Below are 26,594 nucleotides of genomic sequence, written 5' to 3' on the forward strand. Positions count from 1 at the left end.
ATTCAGATTATGCCTTGGCGTTTGTAAGATCTGGCATTTTCTTTAGTACCGTTTTGCTTTATTAACTAAAATAAACTGTACAAAAAGCTGTAGAGTTACATTAGCTTTGAACAATGTAGGGTACACGTTCTCGGCCAAACTTTAGTGTGCAAACATTGTACATTATTTTTCTTTTAAAGTGACAAAATTAAGCCAACCTTGAAGTCAAGAGTTCATTACTACATTACAAAACAGGCGACTGGAGATGGCAAAAGAAATGCCCCACTGAAATCAACACCATTGTATAATTTTATTTCTAATTCTTAAAAAAATAGAAATGAATTTAGAAGAGAATCACAGTATAAGGGCCCTAACATATTAGACCATTACAAGGTACATAAAAATAGAAGACACAGATTTCTTTGAAACTTTAATCCTTTGATTAAGCAGCAAGCATATCACTCTCCAGGCAGACACTGCTTAAAACAAACCTACCCCCCCCCCCCCCAAAAAAAAACAGGACGTGCAAACTGTATGCACATATTCTGCAAAGCACACAATAAAGACATTTTGCTATGTACATACTTACTTGGTACTACAAATGCTAGGAGTTCCCTACTGTGTGCTACAGTGTATGGAAATTAAGAAATACTACCTATCTCTGACCCTCCCTCCCCCCGTCAAATACAGCACCTTTGCCCAGTCATCGAATAGTTAAACAAGATTAAACGGAATCACAAGGTACTGAACAGTTCTGGAGCAGCTGGTGGTGGCCAACTGCTCCTGCAACACCCAACGTTCTGCATACTGAAGTCTATCGACGAGACGAGACAAAAATCAGCAAAGGTACAAGACACACACCTGGGAGACTCAATGCTAAAAAGAAAGGCAGACAAAATAAGAGAAGAAAACTTGACGATGTATCTTATCACTCTTAACAGTTAAACTGAGATACTAAGGATGGCGAAACGAAGCAGACTGGTTGTGAAGAGCAGCCAGCTTTGTGTAGCTAACAAGGAGACACTTATGACTCCCAGAACACAAGCTGCAGTGACCCTGAATTCCTCAGTGCTTGTTGTACAGTGCTGCTTCTCTTGGCCATCTGATGCTCACGTAGTGGCTAAGCTTCTACTCTGATGCAAAAGAAAACGTCTAAGGACCTTTTGTACGAGACCTCAGCACAGCAGGGAAAGCTGTTCAGAAAGAAAAAACTCTCCAGTTTCATCTGAAAACATTTTCAAATGAAGAGCTGAACTATAAAGGTCAATACCTTCACTGCAATTCAGGGACAGCTATCAAACCTTAATACTCAATTTACAAATGGAATAGCATCTGACGCTGTAAGAACTTCCCTTCACACATAAAAAAAGACCTCAGCCGGCCACTAAACTCATCATTAAACGATCCAATTTATCTGTGAAAAAGCCTAGGGAGAGCACATTCCACTTTCAAATAAAGTCTCATTTCAGTCAAGGCAAATCTAGTTAATAACAGAATGGATTTAAAAGGATTTTCAAACACCATTTCAGCTATAAGCAGAACTAATTTTGCAAACAGTAGGGCGGTCAACATGAATGTTATTACATACTCCAGAATGAGATGCTTTTCAGTAGCTTGGTTCAGATCACACAGTTTACAAACTCAAGATCTGCAGCCTGGTTTACTTGGAGGGCAGAGGCATCTACTTACAAGAAAAAACAGACTGAACAAAGAACTGAAAAACCCCACTCCCAAAACACCGCTGGGCATAACTCAAGGTTTCAGACAAGAATGCGGTGGGAAGAAAACCTTTCAATCTCCTAAAATTTGGAAGCACTAATACCCAAATGCAGGTTTTACTTGGTCAGTAACACAAAGCAAAGAACCCCACACTAATTTCAACCTGACTAATCAGCTCTGCCAGAAGCAGCAGAAATCAGAGCATGATTTAACAGCGAGAGTGGGCTGGCAGCAGGTAGCTGCCGCCGCAATATTCAGCTACCACCACCAGCCTCCCTGCTTCCCTCACGAATGCTTCGGCAGGCAGCAATGATCTAGCATACACGAACCGCAGGCAGCCATTCTCGGATGAGTTAAACTCTACTGTACTTAAATTAGCAGAATTAGTGGAATAAATTAAATTAACGGTTCTTGTTATATGGCTCCTCTCCTGTCACCCCCCTAGGGGGTGGAAGCTGCTGCCTCTCTCTCCACCCCAGCCCACGGGAGATGCTGCAGCAGGAACCTGGATTCCTGCTTTCAGTTAACTTCCATGAGTAGAACACGTGTGAGGTTTAGCAAGTTTGGTACAATAGCTCACTGAGGCTTCAGAATACTCTTTCAGAGGAGTGTTTAACAAGACAGTACCTTTTTTAAACAAGGAAAAGTGTTCTGGGAAAAGCACAAAGAGAAGAAACATCTACGTTATCCAGGTGCGCAAAATGCTTCTACTGTTATCTAAACAGGGCCAAAACTTCAGAACCTAAGGCCGTTCTTGTTTTTGCACTAAAAGGTAAAAAGAACGAAACCAAGAAATTCACACACACACACACACACACACACACAAACCCCCCAAAGCTACATTTAAGTCTCCTACAAGATTATCTATCCCTAGATTTGCCAGGCTACTTTCCTGTAGTTAGATGCTCGACTACAAAGACCTGTAATAAAATAAATAGCGTAAAAATCAGTTAAACAAAATCTTGGTGTGTTGAACATTTATTCACTGAAGAAGTCAGCTTCCTTCAACAGGTATTCATAGAGAGGAGGGCTGTATTGGAGGCATTGTTCTGCTGTACAAGTCTGACATAAAAATACTTTTATACGGGTGCTCATTCCCGTGTAGGTATTAGCTTGCTCCTCTGTAGGACTGGTCAGGTAGCTGTGAAGGCTTGCTCTTTTCTCCCCTTCATTGTTTGGAAACAGGAAAAAACCAAAGAAAAGAAAAAGTACACCGATCCGATTTTCCAAATGCAGGAGTTAGCAGAATTCTGCTTTATTTCTTCAGTGCAGAGTGGACTGAGATTCTGTCTGAATTCCAATAAGCGAGGGTGGCTGCTGCCCGCTAACCGTGCTTAACACGGGCCGTGGGTTTAGACGGGGAGGCATGGAGTTAGCTGGGCGGATGAGCGGAGGGGGAGGCTGGTTTAGGGTCGGCCTGGGCTGGATGAACCGTGCCTGCTGTTGGAGCGGCGGAGGCTGCCGGTGGAGGGCAGGAGCAGCAGGAAGCGCCGGACGAAGTAACGGGGGAGGCTGATTTAAAGTTGCCATGGGAGCGGTAGGTGCTGGAGCAGATGCCTGTGCTGGAGGTGAAGGGCCTAAACACTGAGTGGCCGGAGTGCTTTGTGCCTGCACAAAGGACAAAGACAAGACTACGTGAACTGCCATCCCGGCCAGAACGCGATGCAGTTGGGCTGCCACTGTCCACTACACAGGAAACAGCATTTAAAAGAAACAAAACCAAAAAACTGAGAAGTTACTGAAAAGAAATCACCAACCAAAACATTATCGACAGCAGAACTAAAAATAATTACGAAGCAAGAGTCTTCTTCTAGAACAAGAAGTGTATTTTAACAGTAAAACAGTAACGTGATCGTCACTATGCAAGGTGCAGTCCTGCTCCCAGCTGGTTAACGACATTGGCTGAAGTTCTATGCAAGCTCATCATCATTCTTTAGAATGCGGTTTGCCACTCCACACCAGTTAACCTTACATTATATCACTAAAATAAATGCTGTTCCTCAACCCATGCTTACTTATTTCTGGTACACAAAACACACCTCATCTTCTTCATCAGTGCTCTTTCCTGATGGCACATTAGAAGTATTTTTTGTGTCCTCCCCTAAAGCAGAAGCATCACCATTAGAAGCCAGGGTTCCTTGTTCCGCTTCCCATTCCTGCAATACCTCCTCTAAGTTAAACCGACGCCTGTAGTTTACAAAGAAGTTCTTCACTTGGCCAACAGTCTTGTTGCCAATTACATCTGCAATAGCTTGAAAATCTTTACCATATTTTCGGACACCTGGAAGGCAAAGTAAATAACATAGCTGTGAAGAATCAGTCAGACACAGCTACGTGTGATGTATTTATAGAGAGAACCTATGGGACCTGCAAACCAAGGACTCGCTAATTAGGAGGACTTCTCAATTAGGAGAAGGCCTCAATTTCCATAAAAACAAAGTAAGTTTTAATTGCACAGCTATCAACATATAAATCAAGAGCTTTATTAAAACATTATTACCCACTCTACTCAAGGATCCTGGCTTACTCACCAAGCCTCCCAACCTGAAGCCACAGAGATCTGGCCTCTGACAAACAAAGTATATCCTTTGGTATGCTTGCAGTGAGGGCAGAAGCCCAAGACAAGTTCAAGATGGAGAGGGAGGGTGACTGAGCACGTATGCATTGCTGTGTACGGGGTGTAACACTAGAAACGTCAAGGGACAAATACCAACAGCTTTTACAGGTTCCCTCAATGCCAGCTGCACACAGACGTTTCTTTGCCCACAGTCTGTGCAGCAGGAGTGCTAGAGGGCAGCAGCTACTGGAGCAAGCACAGGGGGTACAGTTCCATAAGTCACGATATACTGCTCATTCCCCAACTTGTGACATGCTCTGCTGAGGCTACGAAGAGCAACTGGCAAGCATTCACCTGGCAAAGGCTCTGTAAAGCTTTCATTCACCATCTGAGCTGGGAGAAGACCCGGGGCTTTTGGGACAACCACCTTGGGGAATATAAGTAAATATATAAGCTATTGATGTGTATTTATAAGACAGCCCAGCACAAGCCTCCAGGACAAAGATCTTTACATCATTCTTACTTCATTTCCATATTGACATCAGTAGGTCACTTTTGTTCACAAGAAAAAAATCACAACATACAAAGTTCTAAAACTACATTTGCCCGTAACACACAACCCCCCCTCAAGTACCACATTCCACTGTTTTTAACCTAAAGTTGGAATTGTGACAAAGTTTACTGATTTTCTCAGTTGTATTTAGGGTATGTATCTAGATCCTCCTCTTCCTGCTTAAGAAAAAAAGCCCTCAAACTCTGCACCATCCCAGAACACAGCTTTTAGCTGCACAAAGTATAATTTTAATCACAAGCATCCAGAAATTTGGGGACCAATAAAGGAAATCCCAGATTGAGTAAACAGAAGCCTCATTTTCTGCTCTCAGCTATGCATGAGTGACAATTTGACTTGTTCTGTGAAAGCTCTTGATAACTAAGCTCATTCATATTACAGCGCCCAGAGGATGGGCACTCTGCCTCATTACAGGAAAAGAAATTCATGCCTGATTTCATGCCTCACTTCAGAAAGTGAAGCAAAGGATTCAGAAAGTGAGAGTTGCGTGGAATCTGAAAGCCATGTTCCTTTCCAACTTCATTGTGCTGCTTCTGCTCTTTGCTACTTTCTTCATTAACAGGCACTTCTCATGTGGTAATGTACACTCACTGCAATTTAAGGGAAAAGTTGAGCTCCAGGATGGGAACAATTCCTGTAGCTGAAGCTGCTGTTTCAGCTGCCCGGAGCCCAGCTACATGTAAGATCGTTTCTGGGGCATACAAAAGAATCCAACCATCCTGACTGCAAGAACCTTGGAAAGAAAACAAAGGGACCTAGCAGAGCCATGTGGGAGGGCACGCATCTGGGCAAAGCAGACAGGGATTTGGCTCTGTGCTTTATCAGTTGTACAAGGTATGAGCTATACTCCTCAAAAGCTGTGAGCGCCCACAGAGCACTCCCTCCAGTGTTTGAATATTCTTCATACCATTACCACCCTTACTAACTCGCTCAGTAAATTGCACCTGAGAGGTATCTAACATCCTGTACAATTTACCAAGTGAACAAAGCACCCAGCAAAACAAAATAGTTTTGTTTGAAACCTCCTTCAGATTTTAGGTGTTTTCAGCACTTTGTTACTATGCTGTCTATACTTCTTCCTTCCCCCTAAACTGCAAAACGACTGAGCCTGTTTGCTAACTTCAACTAAAGTTGTCAAAAACAAGGTCTCGAAGCCTATTCCCAAGCAAACAGCTTGAGAACAGTGTATCCTGCCTTCACTGAGAGCCCAGCTATGAGAAATAGTTAAAGAAAATAACATTTCCTTGGTTTAGCTACACACACAGCACTACTCACTTTGGATTCTTTTTCAAGCGCTATTTAGTACTGCTCTAGCATCACCAGTGACTACACCACCACAGTGATGGAGCAAAATCCTTTTAAGCTGCATCAGGAACAGAGACAGTTCCATACATGTTTATGAAAGTTTGATGCATAAGGTGCTGGCATATGTGTAAGAGTTGATGCCAAGCCATCATCCCTTTCAAATGGGTGCACGTTACTTAAATATCCTTATATAAATTGTGTGCTAAGCACCATGCAGAGGTACTTCTAAGGTGCTTAATCTGTTCTCCACAAGAATAATTTTATTAGGTTGCTGAAAGTGAAGCTCAAAACAAGACAACTGTATAGCCTTGCTTCACATGTATGAATGTCTTTCTCCCAGCTCACTTGAAAGTAGCCCTAACCATGGGAATAATTCAAGCTCTTCAGAGCTTCACCCAGGTGCATAAGGTGTAGCTGATCACGTGCACGCTCGCTATTCCAGTGCTTCATCTTGTGTGCCTACCTTGGAGAAACTCATATATCCAAGCTGTCTACGCTTCTTAATGTTGTGCGGCACAGCAAACACTGAGAGGCACAGAAAGCCTCAGCCTGGGTCCAAAGCAATACAATACTGCACTGCAACAAGGCAGAAACAGGCAGCCTCTGGGTTACGAGAGATGCAGTTTCACTGTGATGGGATTACTGTGCTCCTGGCAACTCCTGTACCAGTTAGAATTAGATCCTGGTTGTCCCAACTGTTTTCCTCTGCAGTGCTCTTCTGTTTAAATTCAGTTGTTTTCATTGAGTCTTAAAACATTTTTCCAATTGCAATTTTCATATGGCTGAGGTCTTACTTTGAAAAGACTGTGCTTATACATTTCTATATGTGAATTAAGTTTGTAACTGAAGAAAACCTCAAGTGATGAACTGGCCCGTTACATTCAATAACTATTAGGGCAAAGTTGACCAGTGACTGATAAATTATACTGCAGGAGATCAGCTCAGACATCGTAAGTCTGAGTCCACAACCCAACTGCAGGCAGCCACACTGCTTTTAAGATTAGACACTCAGCTCTATTTTAAGGGGGGTTTTTCCATTCCCTCCTCTTTGGTTACTGCCAGTCTCTTGAGATCAGCCCACAGATGACAGGAGTTTTTCACATTCAGGAAAAACAGTACCAAAACTGTATTACTGCAAATCATTGCTATGATTTCCACGCTTGGCTTCAAGTGAACAAATCACAGAAATGCCACCTACCTGCTTAATACTTATGATTTCTGTACAATTATTAAAAGCACACACCAAAATTTATCAATACTTTGATGAAATAAATCTGTTTTGAATGTACAAACTGAATGTCCCAATGCTCAAGTAAACCTCCAAGTTCAAGCCTAATGCGCATCACTGTAGCTTTTAGCACAGCAACCATGGCTACTTGCTCCTGAAAACAGGCAGGGCAAAAGGCAATGTGGCTCCTTCATGCAGAAGTCTGCTAGCTCAAGCATCTATTCTGAAGCAAGAGATCAGAGTCCTCAGCCTGAGGGACGGGAGGTTAATACCTACAGCATTGCCACTCCAGGAAGGAGACCATTACCAGGCAGTAGGCAAGGGTGGGAATACTTTGAATACTTTGTTCCTGGTGTTAAGGTTCTTGCCCATCTCCATTTTATATACTGGCAAAGGAAGGGGACTAAAAAGGAAGCAATACACACAAGCACACGTAAATTCAATGAAAGCAGGTTTCTTCTGAAGGCCTGATCACCCCAGCCTTAAGGAATGAGGCTGACTACCTCTATAGAACACAAAACACTCCCTAAAGAGACCAGACCACTAAAACTCCTCTCCAAGTAGTCCTCACCAACCCTCATTCTCTTCTGTCCGTGCGCCAGCTTTATAATCTGCCTTGTGGGTTGCGTAGTGCTGTAGCTTAACAAAGGCTAAATGCGCTCTTATCACTTCTCAAAGGGACGTTTAGTGAGAGCTCCAATAACTAAACTACGAAAATGCAAGATGGTTTCAATCCTTCCATGCTAAGGCAGGCACAACGAACCTGGACTTTTCCCACTTCTCCAGCAAACATTCTACTTACTAGACTATCCTATTAAAACCAGGCATCTCCTTCAGCTGCACTGGGGGACAAAAGGAAAAACAACCAACAGCTTTTTGGCAGTACTGAGAGGATGAACTTAGGACAGAAAACGGTTTGGAGATGCAAATCCCAGTTTGAGGCATGCATGTTGAGAGGACTGCCTCCAACATGCTGTGTCTGAAGCACACTGGCTTCAGACACAGCATTTCCATTTGCAGCTCAAAACTAACCTAACTTGAGGTTCGGTCATCCAGCCAATAACTACCAGTTACGGTACACCTGACAACTTCACACTGATATCCTGATCCAGCCGAAGGTTTTATACTAAAATTCAGCCTTTCCATTTGAAAGGCATAAAATACAGAGAAAGCAAGCAGATGTGTATAACTGAGCTCATTATATGATCTTAAAAAAGATGATCCATAGGAGTCAATGTGTAGTGTCTTGGAAGACAGTGTTAAGCTCTCCAGATATCCCCCTTGCATGTTAGGCAGAGCATGTTAAAGCAAGGCAAGAGTCAGTTTTCCTTCACACAAATGAAATAACTGCAAATTAGTGGTTTCAGTAGCCTACTAGGAAACATTTTTTTTCTCCAGTACAACTGTTAGCCAAGTATCCATATCCAGCTCCAGACTCTTAAAAGGCCTCCACTGGGTACGTTATGTGCTTCTTTATTCCCTCATGAACAGAGAAAATTAAGCTGTAAAGCAGTTTTATGTTTGCTTTTTTTCTGCTTTAAGAATACAGAGAGATGTCTTAAGTGTCTGCTTCATGTTCTATTACTTGAACTATTACTTCAGCCTTCCGCTTTAGAGCAATTAGTGTAAGGTGATTTAGAAGATGATTGAAGGGACGTTTTTGGTATTACTACAGTTGTTAAACTCAGCTTAGCTTTTCTATTCAAGATTTCATATGGGTAACTGAAAGACTCGCGTTGTGTTGCTTGAATGAATGCCCTAAGTATTCTCCCTAATGTTGCTGTTCTCCCAGTGACTGACGTGTAAGACCAGATAAAGTTCAGCTTTTCATTAGAGGGAAATACCAGCGTAAGCCCGAGTACCTCTTCAAATCCTTTGCATCAGATTTCAAACCACTACTGCTGTTAACATACCTTGTACTGCAAGAAGCTGCTCTTCTGTGGTCCAACGGGCATTGATTTTCTGATTAGACTATTGAAATTAGAAAAATGGCAGAAAGGTCATTAAAACGTTTCAACAGCTGCATAACATCTGAGCATCAGAATGTGTTTTGCTTGCACTACACTTTGCAACATAGGTAAAAATCTCTTGGTTGAAACCATAAATTTATGGTTTAAGACTGCTTTTGCGAAGAGGAAGCAGCATTTAATGATTTAAGCTTAGAACTACACCAAGAGTCCTTCCTCTGTTTTACTGCAGTTCCTAGTATCAGCTACATCATAACTTAATGCACAAGCTATTGATCTTTATGCAGACAGAATCTGAATTTATAGTTGCATTTCTCTAAACTATTAGGACTTGGTGTCTGGAGCGTTTTGCATTCAAGTTATGGTTCATAGCCAAGCCTTTAAAACAAGCAAAAAGAGAAGTTCAGTAGTAGTAAGTCATTCACTTCAGATGCCCAAATATATGTACAGTCACACAGAACATAGAATTGACTGCTAGCAATCTACATAATCTACTTTTAATCAGGAAAAAAACCCCAACGCAACCCATACATCAGGGCTCAATGTTAGCTCCCTGTTCTCCTGAATACACATGGCATTCCATTTTCTTCTGGTTCTTTATTCAGCCAGTTGCATAAGAAAAGCCTACCACTAATTCCTTGTAAAGAAGCCAGACTCACCCCTGCATGTAATTCAATAGATCCTGTTTAAGCTGCTGCTGAAATGCAAACGCTGTGCTGCAGCAAAACACATTCCTGCAGCTTCCTAGCAATGCAAGCGCAAGGCCACAAGGTCTAGGGTTTATTGTGATTTACCTCAGGAGGTTTGAATTCTTCAATCCCGCCTTCCATTTTCTGTTTAAGTGCACTGTTTACTTGCTTAGCATTTTGAACCTTGGTCAAAAACAACAAAGTTAATCAGCTCCACAAAGAAAGTTGGTCACTTTACACATATATCTTCACTAGGATTGCCACAAGTGTACCTCCTAAGTTAGAAAGAGAAATATTATGGTTTAAGGCTTCACTACTTTTAAGTGGTTAAAAAAAAAATCAACTTCAAAAAATACAGCACAGTTTACTATGGAGAGAAAAATATTTAAGGCAGTCTTTCAAGAGAACAGTTTGTCTGCAGGAGTACTCCAAGGAGGACAGAACAAGCAAGTTTTGATAACCATGCGTGTGTGTTCTTGAAGAAGAATGCAGAGTATTCGAGACACAAAATGTGCTTCTTGGGAACCTAAGTGAGATGTCCTGCATACAGGAACTTCTTCCTTCTCCAAAAAAGCACTTAAGGGGAGGGGAAGAAAGGTTTACAAGATGTTTCCAGTTGGTTCCTTCTCACAAGACTGCTTTTTATTGACCCTAGATCAACACGATTTCCTTTCAGGGTGAAAGGATCTGAAGTACTGACATAAAATAACTTGGGCTATAAAAAGGAGAGAGTTTCCAAATCATTCATATAGGTATATGATGCGTATCAAGTAACATAGGTAAGAAAATAAGTTTGCATACTATGGTGCACAGCTATTACAAGTGTTCTTAAGTATGGACACAAAAGCAGGCAACTCAGTGGGAGATTCCAAAGGCTGCACCTCTGAGATCACTGCAAGGAAAAAAAAAAGAGAAACAGAACCTCAAGGCTCTAACTCACCTACACTTAGGCTAAAAAGCGAAACCCACCTATGCTATTGAGCCCCCGAGTCCTGCTGTGACAGAAAGAAGCATATTTCTCCTGTAAAAGAGTACAAGGGAGCAAAAAACCCCACGAAAGCCTTTATTCACTCCATGGTTTTGCAACATGGCAGCTCTTAGCGATCTATAAGGAGGCAGAAATTCCAGGAGATAAGCCTTGACTTTGTAGCCCCATCACTCCTAGAAAGCAAGCGTGCACATACTGCAGTACCCTGAGAAGCTCAACACATTCTGCGTTTCAACTTAAAGTGCCAAAGTTCATTTCTTCGCGCAAAGGAGGCAGGCAGTTGTCCTCTTAAAAGGTGAGGACTGCAAAGCTGTTCTGAGTTTGGTTAAGAGTTAGAAAGCTCAAACAAAAGAAATAACTACATCCATGATCTCTTCCCCGCTCCCACCCTCCCCATGGTATGTGGGGAAGGCCATCCAGAGAAACAGCTACAATTTTAAGCATAATAAATATAATTTCCTCTGATACCTTGGTCTTATTCTCCCTTGTTACACAAATCCTTTTAACAAAGTTAACATAAATCACATCAAACGCGACTTTAGTTTTCTCCTGTCCCCAACCCTGTAATATTGTTTTCATGCGGTACCCCCCCTCTTTTTCCTTCTTTTGAAAAGGAAGTCGTCCTTTTCCATGTTAGTAACATAAAAACAATAACCAACAAACAGCTAGTCGGGTAGCGTCCAGCATTTCTGGTGATAACAAAGTTGGGAAGACTCACATTAAAGAAGTTTCAGAATCTTCACAGATAATCTTCAAAATCATTACAATCAGAACAATCTGAGATGAAAACAAAACAAGACCAATAACCCATGGTACCTGTCGCTTTAATGAGATTAGTTCCATATCCAGCTGTCTAAGAATTGTGTTGGCTGCATTGGGGCTACAGGAAACAGCTATCACATCTTCCTGGGTCAGGTACATGCCTTTTGGTGGACGGCATTTGGAACGCTGAGAATGGTGGCGATGCTGCAAGCTCTGATACTCTCTTCTACCCAGACCTATTTTGCTGGTCTGAACAGGCTGCTCATTATTGCCCTTTAATTTACAAGAAATAAATCATTAAAGAATAACAGTATCTTGCAAACAACTTCAATAAAGTATCACACAGCATTTTAATGTCGTATTTATGACAAAGATAACCTAAGCTAACATCCTCCTCTGTACGTAGTATCCACGCTAAGACTTGCAGATGAGCTGATGGGGCATTTGCTGGATAAGCCTGCATTAAGTCTTAGGCCGGTTTTCAAAGCTTTCTAAACATGGCTGATAACACACTAAATGGCATAGAAAACACAGCCTGAATACTGTGAAGAGGGCAAAAATTGAGAACCTCCTTATATAAGCAGAAGATAAAGAATACATACATATATATTACATGTTCAAACAAACTAATCAGTGAATTTACACATTTATTTCTGATCAGATATGAAGAGTTCAGGGGAAGATCAAGGGAGAAGAAAGAAGACTCGGAGTCAACCACGAAGGGCAAGAATGCAAGATGACACTTCTCCCTGCTGTAAGCACTCTATGGTAAGTGATAGTGCTGTTTGCTTTGGGAGGGGATTGGAGGTCTGGCAGAGAAAGGATGGATGTACTTTGGCAGTTATTATAAAAATCTATGTAACTTAGCAAACTTAAGCGTTTCTTGTTTGCTTTCTGAAGTGGAAAGGGATAGCAAAGAGGAGATGAAGGCTTTGTAACTGCTGGTTTGACACGTTTGGACGCCTAAAATGTTCAGCTTTGTTTTCAATAGGCATTGCTGCACAACAGCTAGTCTGCATGTATGTGACTCCCATAGAGCAACCATTTAAGATTCCTACAAACCAGGTCTACAGAAGCAAAAACTACTTTTCCTGCAAGGGCTTTCCAATTCAAAGCAATGCTCAGTACCAGAACAGAGATGGGATTCAGGCTTTTTGCTACTTCAAGCAGCTCCCTACTGCTCCTCCTTGCTGGCATCCATGCAAGTTAAGAGGAGGTGGTTATCTGATCACCATGAAGAGAAAACAAATTGCAGCAGCCACTATTAATGTTCTCTACTATTAGTATGGATCAGCAAACAGTAATTTTTGCTCTACTATGCTTGACCTTCTGCCACATTCTCTTCCCAGCTAATGTAACATCTTAATCCAGTCCAGGGACTTCGTAGAGGCCATTTAAGATATTTGCACTTCAGATACTTGCTCTTCTTTGTCAAGTTGACCCAGAGCATTACACCTCTGACATCTAAAAATCCCAAGGTTAAGTTCGCTTCTGGACCATTTATGCCATTTGGGTTTTGGGTCAGCATTGCTCTTGCAGTATGAAACTGCAGATCCTGTCTGCTCAATCTGGATTTAAGATGACAATGTTCTCCCAAGCTTTTGTCTTGCCACACTAGAGCGTTTGGCTTGGTTTAGTCTTTTCTGGCAGCAAAGTTCCCAGCGCTCTGCACATTCAAGTAACCCACCTAGTTTATATAGCGCTAAGAAACTGAAAGCACACAGATCCTACCACAAATATTAGATCACAGAATTATCTTACACAGATCCAAACAGCTCATCAGAAAGTGAAAATCTATTTGTTCTGTTCCTAGAAATCTATCAAGAAACTACTTTCATTCTGGACTGCATGTAGCAATTCTAACGATAACCAAGGAAAGTAAATGGAACAAAACAGCCCTTATTTAGAAGTGTCTTACGCAGCAACTCAGATCAACAGATTGCAAGCACATTGTTACAACAGTGGAGTGAAATGTAAAAAGGTTCATTATTAGGCCTTGTGCCATTTCAAAGCAATATCCTGGCATGCTAAAAAACTTAAAAAGCTCTGCTTACAGAAAGGAGTAACTGTAACTGGCCTTTCTTGAGGCATGAGATAAAGCAATACATTGAAGGTCACTGCAAAGCCGAGAACCGAATCTAAACCTCTCAGTCTCTTACTCAGCATCATTTCTGATAGAACTGCAAAGTTTTATTAATAATCATAGGTACCACTTCATGGGAATGTTGAGGGTTTGCACTACTACTCTCCTCCCACATTCTCAAGAAGCATGAACTGTTCCATTGCAGGAAAATCACAAGCTCATTAAGTTAATAAAGGAAATGACCATTTACACACTCAGATGTTTTACAGTCTTATTCATAAAGAGGATTTAACAAAAGACACCCCCCCGCCCAAAACAAAACCTGAACATACCCCAAACGTAGCACTTGGCTGTAAAGCTAACAGTAAGTGCTCGTTAATGATTGTCTCTACATTTCTTAGTAGAAAGCATTCCAGTGAAGGCACATATTAGTTGAAAAGCACCACCTCACTGTGGCTTTGAAGGAACAGAAAAGGTTATTCTTGGAAAAACATCATTTAATTTTGAAAGGCAAAAAACCCCCATTTAGATTTCAATAATTCCTAACTAGTAAAACTGTCAGCACATTAACAGGACAGAGGGAGGGGGAATGTTGTTTCACCTATCAGAAGTTGTCAAGATGCTGATCCCCTAAAACCCCTGTGACTCCTGCAGGCTACAAGCTAAACCTCTTCACTACAAGTCATGCTCTCCGTGGTATCACATTGACAGAAAACAAACAAACTGACATTCACCGTTAAGCTATCTGTTACCTCCTTTTTGGCTTCTTTTTTGGGATCATAATCACTATCGTTTCCATCCATTGGATGAGCTTCTTCTACATCATCATCACTGAGGAGAGATATTATAAGAAGCTGGTCATTTTATCTGTTTTTTAAGGCCAAATATAAACATGTATCAGAGTAAGCCAGAAGTCTCCAAGTATACAGCACCCCAAAGTTACTTGTAGTTTTCAAGAGAGAACTGTTACAAACATATTTCCTCTATTAAATTCTAGTAATTACAATGCTGAACAAGCAATCCCAAACTCTAGTTTCAAAATGACTTTAAACAGAGGTGGTACTGCTCTGCCAAAATATTTTGGTGTCACCTTTTTTCAATACAACCACTTGTGCCAGCACGAACGCTTACGTGGTCAACTATACCAAGGCTGCAGATAACCTTTCATTTGCCACATTAGCCTGTGCAGAGCAAAAGGGGACAACGTAAGATGGGAAAACACAGGACTGCTTGTCACCAAAGTGCTCAAGATCTAGGAACTGGGAATAATGAAATCTATTGAATTAAATCAGAAAGGTTGAAAAGATAACAGTTAGTTAAGTCAAGTCCAATCCGGTGATTCACACAATACGATTTCTGAATAAATGAATGTAAGAACACCAGAAAATTGGCCAGTTATTGAAAAATAGATCAAAAAATTCTCTATCAGAAGCAAACTGATTTTCTTCTGTGATTGTTCAGCTGCAGGGTCACAAGTAAGCATACTGATTTTAGATTTCAGGAGTTCTTTCTAATAACATAAGTGAATAAGGCACTTCTGCTCTAGGTAGACAGTTTTCTGAAGATGTAAAAGCATACTTTCCAACGTGAACTTGATCACGTTACTTACACATTCAACCTATAAAATCTCTTTAAAAAGAGAAAAGTAAGCTAATACTCCAGTATTATAAGTGCAGTATAATTTCAATTTCATAGTAACTAGGGGAAACGTCATTTCCTTCTATTCAAGACAATTTAAAACCATTTTCAGCTCTAATTCCCTTTGACTGATGGTGGTTCTACGTCTCCTAAAATAAGACTTTATGTAAAGCTTTGTTAGAAATCAGTATTTGGGCATTCTAATTGCTACAGCTCTTTATAGTGGTTGATCTTTCAGTTTTAACTCCATTCTAGTGCAAAAAGACAGCAGAAAATCCCCCCCCCAAACCACTGTACTCCCCCCCCCAAAAACAGAGGGTTAGACTTCTTGAATGAAGCATTATTTGTAAACCACATTCCCAGACTTTTTTTAAACCCTTGTTTTTTGACTGTTATCCATTAAAGCCCTTCAGTCTGTTACAACCAACCCCAACAACTGGAGTGATATAGCTCGTAAAGCACGGGTACCAAACCCCGTGCTAACTGATGCTCAGACCTGAAAATATGGTTCACGCTGAAACACAGTGGATGGAAATTACCCTGATGTCCCTACTCTAGTTAGCTACTTAAGAGCCTAAAACTTACCTGTCACCTTGATTATTCCTGTTAGCCAATTTCCGAGCCTGTCGATCCATCAAACTTGTCCTAGAGCGCGTTTTTTTCCAAGAATAGTAGTATTTTACAAGGCTTGCAATAGTCTTGTCTGGAAGCTAGAAGAATTCATTATACATTAATATGTGTTACAATGAAAATCGCACCCCAAGATTGTAATTCTGCTCTCTTTATAACCACCTTTACCCAAATATCTTAAATACACAGATGAGATGGAAAGGAGGGATGTATTTGGTGTATTTGTTAACGGAGAAAGGAAGAAGAGGTTGTATTAGAGGGAAAAAACTATAGGTCCAAGGGACACGATGAAATTAACTTAAATCTTACATTCCCGGTTGTTCCTGAAGCTTTCACACAGAAATCATGAGACTTAACCCAACAGGAGCCTCAGTTCTTAGGCCTTCTGAACTGTTTAATGCTTCCGATTAAAGTAGTACTTTACCATTTGCTGGATCCTGTGAAAGCTCTTTCCATGGAAGCTAAATGCTTGCTCAAACAGGACTTTATCTTCAACTGTCCATTCATCGGGGAAAGGAGTGAAGTTGGGCAGATCCGCAAGGGACTTCTCAATATTGTGTTTATGCCAGAAGAGCATGCCGAGAGCCTTTGAAAAGAAACAGCCCCTTTTTGGATTTAGTCAACTTTCTCAAATGCTGAGACAAGTTGAAAAAAGGCAATTTATTTATTTAAAGCAAAACCTGACTGCCGGAACCCCTTCTCAAAACGTATTTACAACTTCATCTGACTATGCGCTATAGGTTACAGAACTCTCTTTGGAGACAATATGAAGAGTGGGCACATCCGTACTTCATTAAAGGTATGAAAGCCAGGCAATTTAAGGTTGGCATGGCAGCAGTAATTCTGAGCGAGCACGAACTAGGCTGACAGGCTCAAATCTGACCTGCTTTCTTCCTTTACAAGTAGGTATCACCTACACAGCTCCTTACAGGTCTTCAGGCCTTTATTACCAGCCCATTCGAAAGAGAAAACAAAAATACTCTGCAGCAGCCAGAGGATCATCCAAAATGCAAGTCTGAAAGGTCAAAGTGAGAGTGCTCTTTCTACAGCTCTCCGATGCACAAACAACAGCACGGCCATTCCCATGTCACGTGCACCTAATAAGGAATGGAAATCTAAATGCACTTTCTCATGTAATTTAATTTCTTTATATCCTTACAGCTGATGAGACTTTCTGCCAGAGAATCAATGACAGATTGGAAGCCAAGCCTCACACCTGGAAGTGTAATCCATTCAGGTTTCAACCACACTTCAGTTTCAACCTGCTCTAGTGGAAGGTGCCCCTGCCCATGGCAGGGGGTCGGAACTGGTTGAGCTTTAAGGTCCCTTCCAAGCCAAACCAGCCTATGGTTCTATCTATGATACAGTGCAGACGTGATGACCACTTGTTCATCAGCTCTCTAAACCCCTGGCTTCACATCTCCTAATAACCTGGACATGGCAAACCTCTTTTCCTGTGACAATGGCAAGTGACAGCCAACCTCTTGCAAAGATAACTTTTATTCCACTGTGAACAGTTTCAAAGATTCTGTACCGCAAGTTATTTTGGAAATTGGTCCTTTTCACAGACTTCGTTTGAGATCCCTCAGTTCCCTCTCTCCTCTAATAAAAGCCAGACCAGAAACAAACATCACCAAACTGCAGGCATTCTGGACACGGCAATACTGGCAGCTTCTCCTTCAGATAGCACTTGGCTAGCAAGTCATTGCTATTATGAGCCTCCATCATCCAAAACTTCACTGTACCACTTATTTCCATTGGTACACCAAATATTTTATTATATGCAATATCACCTTTACATAAACTGGTTAGCTTATGAAGAAACTGACAACAGCACTAAGTGCAGAGCAGCAAAGTTTTATCCTGTACTTTTGACAGGATGGTGACTAAAGGTTATTAGAAAAAAAAACCCAAAGTGAACTTGTTTCTTCTTCTCAATCCTTGGAATTTCTCTTTTCCTGCCTCTGAAAAAAACACTCACTTCAAGTTGGTTTGTCTCTCTCTCAAGAAACCTTCCCAATGGTGTCCTTACCACACTTAATGGTTAAAAACGGCACCGTATTTGAATTCTAATATTAAACATGAAATTCGTAAGCTGCCTTCCTAGGGAATTCGTTAACTAAATATACACACACAATTGCATGACATGCCCAGTGTATCAAGAAACATACCAAACCTTTTCAAAAGTGCACACTACAAGCTGAGCATGTCATGAAAACAAAGAGCTCAATCTTTTGCAGAGACTCCAGACCCCAACTGTATGCAGATCCATTTAACTGCAGTGTTTGCTGCCGTGCCTGAAGAGAAACAGCGTTAATTAATGGTAACCAAGGGGAAAAGAGTAAAAAGAAAAGAGTTGTGTTATTCTTTTACATTAAAAAGAACCCTTTAAAAGAGCACTCTCATTTCATGGCACTTACCTGTTCCACATTGTATCCATGTTTCTCCTTTGCTATTGCTATATATTCATCCACTGTAACAAAGCAATGCCAGAATTATTCTTTAGTACTTTCAGTTCTGCTATAAGGTGACACAGAATTAGCCATCTATCATGGGAAAATGGTCTTCCCATGCTTTAATACACTGTATAGGCCCAGATCCCCCAAACCCTTACATATATTCACAGCTTTAAAATAATAAACCCACCGCTTTTAATTTAATATCGACTTTTTACACAGGCCAATTCTCAGTGAAAAAGCTACTTTCTTTCACATTTTTATCACAACAAAGCCACACAGGCTCATCATGTATTTAAATCCGAGACCAGCTAGTTATTGAAAGGCTATGTCTTCCTGGAACTCACTCCAAAGAACACAGACACCTGGCTGAGTTTTAAATTGAACTACTTCTACTGTTCGTATTCCCAAACACGTTAAAAATTAATGTAAAGAGATCTGAGATCAATGATCATGCATATCCTTGGTATTTCATAGATTTCACTGACCAACATTCATTTTAACCATGGGACAAAGTCAGTTTCCAATAGAGAATACTAAGACTGAATAATCAGGTCATCAAAATTCATCAGTACCATTTTTTAAAGTGATCTTTGGCCACAGTAAAGCCAGCTTTGTGTCGGGCTCTTGCCCTCACTTTGCAGTCAAGTCCTGCTAGTTTTGATCTTCAGTGGGTAACTTGTATTTGTAAAGAAACACTCTCCACCTTCTACAGTTCCCAGTTAAGGGGCAACTGAACGTAGCTGAAAGGAAGCACGACTGAGAAAGGGAAATAATGATATCCTCAATATTCAAACAGATCAGAGACGTCCTTGCCACAACTCCTTTTGCAGTTTAAAGTGTTTACTGACCAGATGTGTAGAGTATTTTATTCCCAACTGTTCTTCAGTAGAAGGTACGTTCCTTCAACTACCAACTACTGGTAACAGACAGAAACTGTCCTTGAGGATCAGGTTCGCACGACTGCATCCTCAAGGTTTATTCCCCTATATTACATATGGGAAATTCTAGCACAGGAGGCAGGTTTAAACTAGATTAAACAGGTAAGTGTTCACATTTAGTCAGATGAGTCCCATCACTTCAGAAGGGAGAAAATGCTCAGTTTTTCCTGATAAGACAGCAATAACAGCTCCCCCCTAAATGAGGCCTCAACACATCTTTTCTGGAATTTTCCACTGCAAATTCTTCTGGCAATTTAGAGCATGTTTAGATGTTTTATTCTTTTACTAAAAACTAAAGGTTTTACAGACACTGATGATAGATCAACACAGGCTTTGATTTGAAACAAAGACTTAACTATAAAACAAGAGAAGGTGATTTTTCCTTTCCGTGGAGTTCTCTAAACGAAAAATAGAAGAGAAGCTTTGTGCTTAATTTACTATTTGCAGTTTCACTGTGTGTAAAAATCCAGAATGAACAGGCACACCAGAAACAATTATTTAGTTACAACTGAGCATCCAAATTCCTAAGCAGGGAAGGACTTACACTTGGCATCTGGAATATTATGATACGGAGACCATACAAGCATCCCTCCATTATCTTTATCAGTATATTTTGTGGCACCTGTAAGAAAACAGGGAAGTCTCAGTATTTATAAATATGATCTTGAGAGCAACTATTCACAGGACAGTAAATACAAGTCAACCACATTAAGAAGTTCAGCCTAGCTACTGGGGGAGGAGAGAGGGCATTAAAAATGCCACATTATTTCCTTAAGACACTGAATTTTGTGAATAGCTGAATTTGAACACTACTCTTACAAGGTTCAGTTATAACTGGTTATTAGACAGGATCACGCTTACCACAACAGGAGCATTATAGTGCATTGCTAAAGCTGGCTGGCTGCAAAATGTACAGGTACTTGTGCTGGAATAGTCCTCCAGAAGTGAAGATTTCTATCAGCACATCTGTCACTATCATAGAGCATCAAGATCTACTGTGTCAAGTTAGGCTGCCTTTAAACAAATACCCCCCAACAATGAAAGCTCAATGATGACAAAAAGGTAAGAGGGTAGAATACAGTCACCATCCCTGATCTTTCAACAAGGAAAGATCCTAACAACTACGCACAAAGTAACTGTTAATCTGTGTCTAGTTTTGATTTTCATAGCTATGCATTTCTTACATTCACAGCCAACCAAAGTGGGTGGCTGGGTGGTCACCTTGTTTTGTTTGCTCTCCACCTCCACCTGAATGTAGCAAACAAAGCAGTCCAAGTTACCTAACCTATCAGGAGAAGGGAGCAATACTGATGCAACCTCATACAAAGCACTACATCATTGCCTTTGATTTAAAAAAACCCCACACATACTGAAAAAAAAGGAAACTCCCCAATATGGGACCAGCACCAAGTAATTTTTGTTACTGTTTCACAAACATATGCTACTGCATCAAGCTGCTTACAATCTATTTGTTTAACGGTTTATCTTGCTAAGATATTGCTCAACAATTGGACCATTTACGCTCGTGTCAGTATGAATTCCTTGAGGAGTCGCCCTCAGAGGAATTTTTTCTTGTATCCTTCTTGGAGAAGGACAGGTTTGTTTTTTTCCTTGGTGAAACAAATAACTTTTCATGCCATTTTATGCTGCCACACTTTATATTTAGGTTCTACATCTTGTTGAAGGAAAAAGAACACAACAAATCAGTGCCTTGGAAAAGAGAACTTAGTGCTTCCCAATCAGGTACTGTGTTTTGTTGTTCTTCCCTCTTTAGTCTGGCAGCCTTCTTCTGTATTTGCTATCATCTTTGCAATCTTTAGATCCATTATGACCGTGAACTTGAAAACCAGGTAATTAAACTCAAAGAAGTCGTGTCTTCCAAAAGGAGACACTTACGACAAATAATCTAAATGCACCGTAAATTCTGTAGTAAGTTAAAAATGCACACAGTCATAAAGCACCAGTGTCAAGGCATAAGCAGTACTGAACTCGAAGGGTTTTGGTGGATAAGAACCAATTCCTTATTATAACATTCTCCTTTAGAACAAAAAAAGCATGCCAACTGGACTTACTAGAAATGCAATACTTCATGAAGAATAACGCAAACATGTCACATTCACATTTCTCATCGTTCAGCTTTTATCAGAAGTAAATGACTGCTCCCCTGTACCCCACTCTAACTAAGAAATGAGCACAGGACCACTACAGAATGCATCAGAATTTCAGGTTGTCAGCAAGAAGCAGCTAAACTTGAGTACACCCTCAGTTATTTCCAAATCCTGGACAGACACCTGCGAACAAGCAGGTATCATGGATATTATGAGATGAAAACCTTGAGTTTCAGGGTCCTGTCATTTGTGCCTGCAGAAGATCACATATGCAGTGGCATATGTGACTCCCCTACTGAGGTGCCAGCCTCACATGACTAACAAACAGCTCCCACCAGGACACCCCTTTTTGAAGCATTGCTGTTTCTCCAGTACAATCAGACAACTGTTTCCATGCTGGGGGCATCTTCACACTGCCAAAAGGAAAGCAAGAATGACAGAGGACAATGGGCTGCACATAGGGAGCTCAAAGGAAGGCATCCTGTCAACACTGCACGTCCATAGCTACAGCCCAGGGATCCCTCCATCTCCACATGCAGGACTATGATCTATCTTTACGAGAACTGCTTCTCGTCCTTTGTACCCCAAGTATTCAAGTCAGCAGTACTCCCCCTGCAAAAAGGCTGTGTTTCAGCTCAAGGGCAGCATGATCTACATCTGCAAATTCCATTCTTATTATGGACAGCGGCTGGAAATACCAGGCAACATGTTAACCAAAGCACGTTAGAAGAGTAGAATTGTAAGCCAGTAAGGAAGAGAAGGACTGCAAGCTACATCTCAAATCTGACAAGTCTCCCTTGGCCCAAACCCCACATTCAACCCACCTCAGAAGAGGTTTCTGTACTTGAATGAACTGTACAGAATAGGGAAACTGTAGCAGGAAACTGACACTTGTTAAATTTCAGCTTAACCTTAGAAGTTATGTACACATGGATGCTGCTGTTCTGTACACGACTCGGGTATAGAAAGTATCATCATCTTTGCCAGCACAGAGAGTATCATCCCCTGCTTAAGACTAAGCTTTGCGAGTAGGAACACAAACACAGGAACTAATGGAAGGAAGAACTCAATTTCTACAATAAAGGACTGGAAATCTTCAAAATAAGTAAATAAAAAAGATAATCAGGGAATGTGAGGTCAGATTGCATGGAGTAAGTGGAAGAAATTACGTACTTCACCTCACCATTTAATAACTTCAATTTAAGGAAGCCTGTTTTCATATAGGAAGACTAGAGGGAGAAAAGTTACAAGGATGTACCCAGAAATGGACTCCATAAGTGACCTTGAAAGTTACAGAGCGTTCTTCTTGACAGCCCCTGCTCACCCCTGAGAAGGGGGCAGATGGGAAATAAGTATTTCTATATTTAGCAAACAAAATTCATAGTACAGCTTTCGGGAAGTCCAAATCTGAGCAGAGTAAAGCTTCTCCAGCAGTTATTTCACACGCAGAATGGCCCTTCTGCAGTGATGGCACTCTCCACTACGCTTCCCAAGAGAACGCAAGCAGCCCATAACAAAGATATCAGCTTTGTAACATCCTGCTGCACCTATAGGTGGGCCGGAAAGTACAGGCAGAAACAGTTTCACCTCCAGAATATGAAGTACTACAGGAAAACGAGCAGGGAGACAGGAACCTGCAGTGCAGGCGATACCTAATTCACCGAGTGAATAAACCAAGGAAATTTAGGATTTTGATTAAAACTGCTTTCTGCAGTAAGAAAATTTCTCTCATTGCAGTAGTATCCGGTGACAGTTAGAATGCTACTTCCCTTACAACTGATACACTTTTTTCTTTAAAAAGTTAAATATATCTTATTTTATACATGAACTCAGGTTACAAAAGGTCTACTACCATCACAACTTCAATCATGAACGTTTTGTTCCTCAATGCACTGCTTATGAATATTTTTCAACACAGGCTAAGCGAGGCCAAAGGATGGGTAGTCATTCTACCCATTTTAGTACTCTGTGTGTGTAACACACAGCTGACTTTGTAACCTGTGTTAAACTCTCAAAACAGGCATTAAAGGAACTGCGAGAAGAAACAGCACTTAAATTAGTTAAAGATAGTGCCTATGCCCATATATGCAAACCTGGGAGTACAATGGAGTGTTTGTTACAATATTTGCCCCCCCTGGACAAAAGTAATCCAAGTGTAGCTATGATAAGAGAACACCTCTTATAGCCCAGCATCACTTCCATCTCTAAGATACGACACCTCAAGACTCATAACAAAAAAGGGGAAAGCATGAGCTCTCAGATAACCACTCTGCTAACACAGTAAATATGTACAGTACTTCTGCCCTTTATGGACTTAGTTCTTTTTTTCCCCATAATACTTAGGTGTTCCAAAAAAAAAAAAAGTTACCACCTTCTTGCCCTAGTAATCAAAATGCACACTAAGAACAACACTACTGTACATTATGCCTCTTACACATGACTTCTTAAAGATTTCCATCCTTAAGGAAAGTGATAAAGCAGTATGTATTAATTGCAGTTATTAGGGAAAGGAGCATCAGTTGAATTTCACCCCCCCTACCCCCCCCGGGCACTTAGGAGCGCTAAACCATCTGGTTATAAAAGAGTATAAAATTACTTCTGTGGGTACAAATGCAATGATGCTATTGCAGATACAGTTCACAAAACTGAAACCACAGATCCTCAGTTGTCCTAAAAGGGGTGAAGAGCTCTTTTAATCGAAAGAAAAACAAACACTGTGTTTTTCGAATTTAAGCAGCCTGTAGGAAAAACAAGCCTGGGTTACACATTAGAAAGGGTAATTTTTATTTATGTTTATTTTTATGTAGGCAACGTAAAAATAAAGGGTGCAAACGGTTAGGCTTATTAACAAAGAGACCTCGACTACGCGCTCCTTTCTCGGGGAAGAGGCATTCCCTTATGCCAAGATCACGCATCCATTTAATCCCACCCTCCCCTTTCTTTCCCCCGGCCTTTTCTTTGGCCTGTGGGGACTTGCGCCCATGAAGAGGGGCTCGCTCCAGCTTTAGGAGACACTATGTGAGAAGCTCTGGCCCAATCCTCTTCCGGTAGGAAATCATCTGACACCAATGGAGCCTGTTTGGAGAACAGGAAAGTAGATAGGCTTCATCTGGCCACTACAGCAGAACCGATCAACGCTCCTACGGTCTCACTGCTCGCGGTAGTAACGCAAGGCAGCATTCTAGCCATCAACTCGCTTAAGACCGAGCACTAGGCTAATGCGAACGTGCCCAGTATTCCTCGGGGCGGGGCTGGGGGGGGGGGGGGGGGGAAGGAAGGCGGAGGAGAGCGGCTCAGCCTGCAGCAGCGGGGTGAGCGGGGCTACTACGGCACGCAAGACCAGGGGCAGGAGTTTCCCACCCAGCGCATCTTCCACCCAGCGCCTCCAGCACGCAGCCAGGTCTGCTCCGCTTCCGGCAGGCGCATCAATTCCCACCCCTGCCCGAAAACATCCATCTCCCCACGGCGAATATCCTTAAGTCACCTGGTTAACACAGGACATGCCCTATGGCTTAAGAAGGGGGGGGGGGGGGGAATAAAAAGCATCCAACCTTTTTCTGCTCCGCCGCCTCCCGCCGGACACAACACAACGCGCCCGACAGCGAAGGGGAATTCGCCATCAGCCGAGCGGGAATACTCCCACCGCGGTGCCCTCGCTCCCGGGAGCCAGCCGCTGCCCCGCCGCCGGCACCGGATCGCCAACACAAAGGCTGCAAAGCAGCATAAACACAGCCCCGCGGCGGCCGCCGCCGGGAGAGCGCCGAGCCGAGCCCTCCCCAGCACCGACCCCCATCCCTCCCGGCTCGGGAACGGCGGCGGCAAGATGTCAGGGTACAGCCGAGAAGCCATTTACCGGGCTCGAAGTCAGGAATGCGCGCCTGGTATTCCGCTCCGACCCTCATGCCTACATCTGCAACGCAAAGGAAGGGGAGGGGGGGGAAGAGAAATTAGCGCCGTGCCTGTGCCCGGGCAGGCTGGGGACGCGCCGCCCGGGAGCCCCCGCCGCGGCCGTGCGGAATAAGCCACCTCCCCCCAGCCGCCGCCGCCACCCCGCCCGCCGCCGCCGCCGCCGATGATGAAGCCCCGACGACCGGCGGGGAGGGGGCCGGAGGCGGAAGGGGGAGTTATTTCAGCGGAACAATGGAGACGGCGGCGACTCCCGGGAGACACTCCCCATCGTTAAGCACCGCGGGGCCGCGCTGCGCGCTCCCGCGCACCCCCTCTTGCTCCCCCCCCTTCCCTTCCCTCCCCTCCCCTCACCTCCCCCGCGGCCCGTCCCGCCGCAGCACAGACGCGCGGCGGCGGCGGCAGTGCCGGCACCGGGCAGGGGGAGGCGGCGCGGCGCGGCAGAGCACGGCGCGGCGCCCCTCCCGTCACCCCCCTCCTTCCCCCGCTGTCGGGGCGGCCCCAGGCTCGCACCGTGCTCGTCGCCACTGTCACCACCGCCGCCGCTCTCCGGCTCCGAGTAGTGCCCGTTGGAGGGGCTGCTGCTCTTGGTGCCGTTGGGGGCTGCCCGGCTCCTGCCCCCCAAGAGCTCCGCTCCCTTTTCCATCATGCCCGGCATGGCAGGGCCGGGGGGGGCGGGAGAGAGCGGCGGCAGCGCGGGCTGCCGAGGGGGGGGAAGTGGGCCACCGCGGCGCCGGCGCCTCCTCCCCCCCTCGCACCCCCCCCCCCCCCCCCCCCGGCGCTGCGCAGCCCCCGGGAATCCCTCCGCGCCGGCCCGGCCGGATCTAGCCGAGGAGGCGGGGATACCGGCGGAGCCCGGGCGGCGCGGCGGAAGGATTCTGCTCGCGGGGGGAGGGCGTTCTCTCCCCGCCGACACCGGGGCCTGACCGCCGCGGTGCCCGGTTCCCCGGCGGACGGGAGCGGCAGCGGAGGACGGGGACTATTCTCTGGGCGGCGTAGGGATTCCGGCTGGCAGGGGCGGTGTGGTGCGGCCGGGAGGTGCTGGGCCCGCAGCGAGGTGGTTGTGA

General features: G+C 43.1%; 1 protein-coding gene across 7 annotated transcripts; it reads right to left on the reverse strand.

Moving 5' to 3' along the window:
* Positions 1 to 270: 270 nt before the first annotated feature.
* On the reverse strand, positions 271 to 26,235 carry RCOR3 (REST corepressor 3). 7 transcript variants are annotated; one of them, XM_062622685.1, is made up of 12 exons: positions 26,041 to 26,235; positions 25,475 to 25,531; positions 20,058 to 20,135; positions 18,537 to 18,589; positions 16,541 to 16,702; positions 16,072 to 16,196; positions 14,601 to 14,679; positions 11,820 to 12,038; positions 10,121 to 10,198; positions 9,273 to 9,330; positions 3,738 to 3,979; positions 271 to 3,306 (listed from the first exon to the last, which is right to left on the reverse strand). In XM_062622685.1, exons 1-12 carry the CDS (start codon positions 26,183 to 26,185, stop codon positions 2,962 to 2,964), a joined length of 1,641 nt encoding a protein of 546 aa, XP_062478669.1. In that variant the 5' UTR covers positions 26,186 to 26,235; the 3' UTR covers positions 271 to 2,961. The 7 variants fall into 7 exon arrangements, with proteins under 7 accessions (XP_062478669.1, XP_062478668.1, XP_062478671.1 ...); XM_062622684.1 differs by having other exon boundaries at positions 14,583 to 14,679; XM_062622687.1 differs by lacking the exon at positions 26,041 to 26,235 and adding an exon at positions 25,882 to 25,926 and having other exon boundaries at positions 14,583 to 14,679.
* Between the last annotated feature and the right edge of the window lie 359 nt (positions 26,236 to 26,594).

The sequence above is a fragment of the Pezoporus occidentalis genome, unplaced genomic scaffold, assembly GCF_034315485.1.
Source record: "Pezoporus occidentalis ecotype Australia unplaced genomic scaffold, CSIRO_AGI_Poc_V1 ctg245, whole genome shotgun sequence".
Classification (NCBI taxonomy): domain Eukaryota; kingdom Metazoa; phylum Chordata; class Aves; order Psittaciformes; family Psittacidae; genus Pezoporus; species Pezoporus occidentalis.

Excerpts from the sequence above, each read along its gene's own strand:
- RCOR3 (XM_062622684.1), bottom strand. The coding sequence starts at position 26,185 with ATGCCGGGCATGATGGAAAAGGGAGCGGAGCTCTTGGGGGGCAGGAGC. Across the intron at positions 18,590-20,057 it reads TAATATTCCAGATGCCAAGT|TGGATGAATATATAGCAATA; the intron begins GTAAGTCCTTCC and ends GCTTTGTTACAG. Across the intron at positions 9,331-10,120 it reads AAGAATTCAAACCTCCTGAG|TCTAATCAGAAAATCAATGC; the intron begins GTAAATCACAAT and ends TAATTTCAATAG.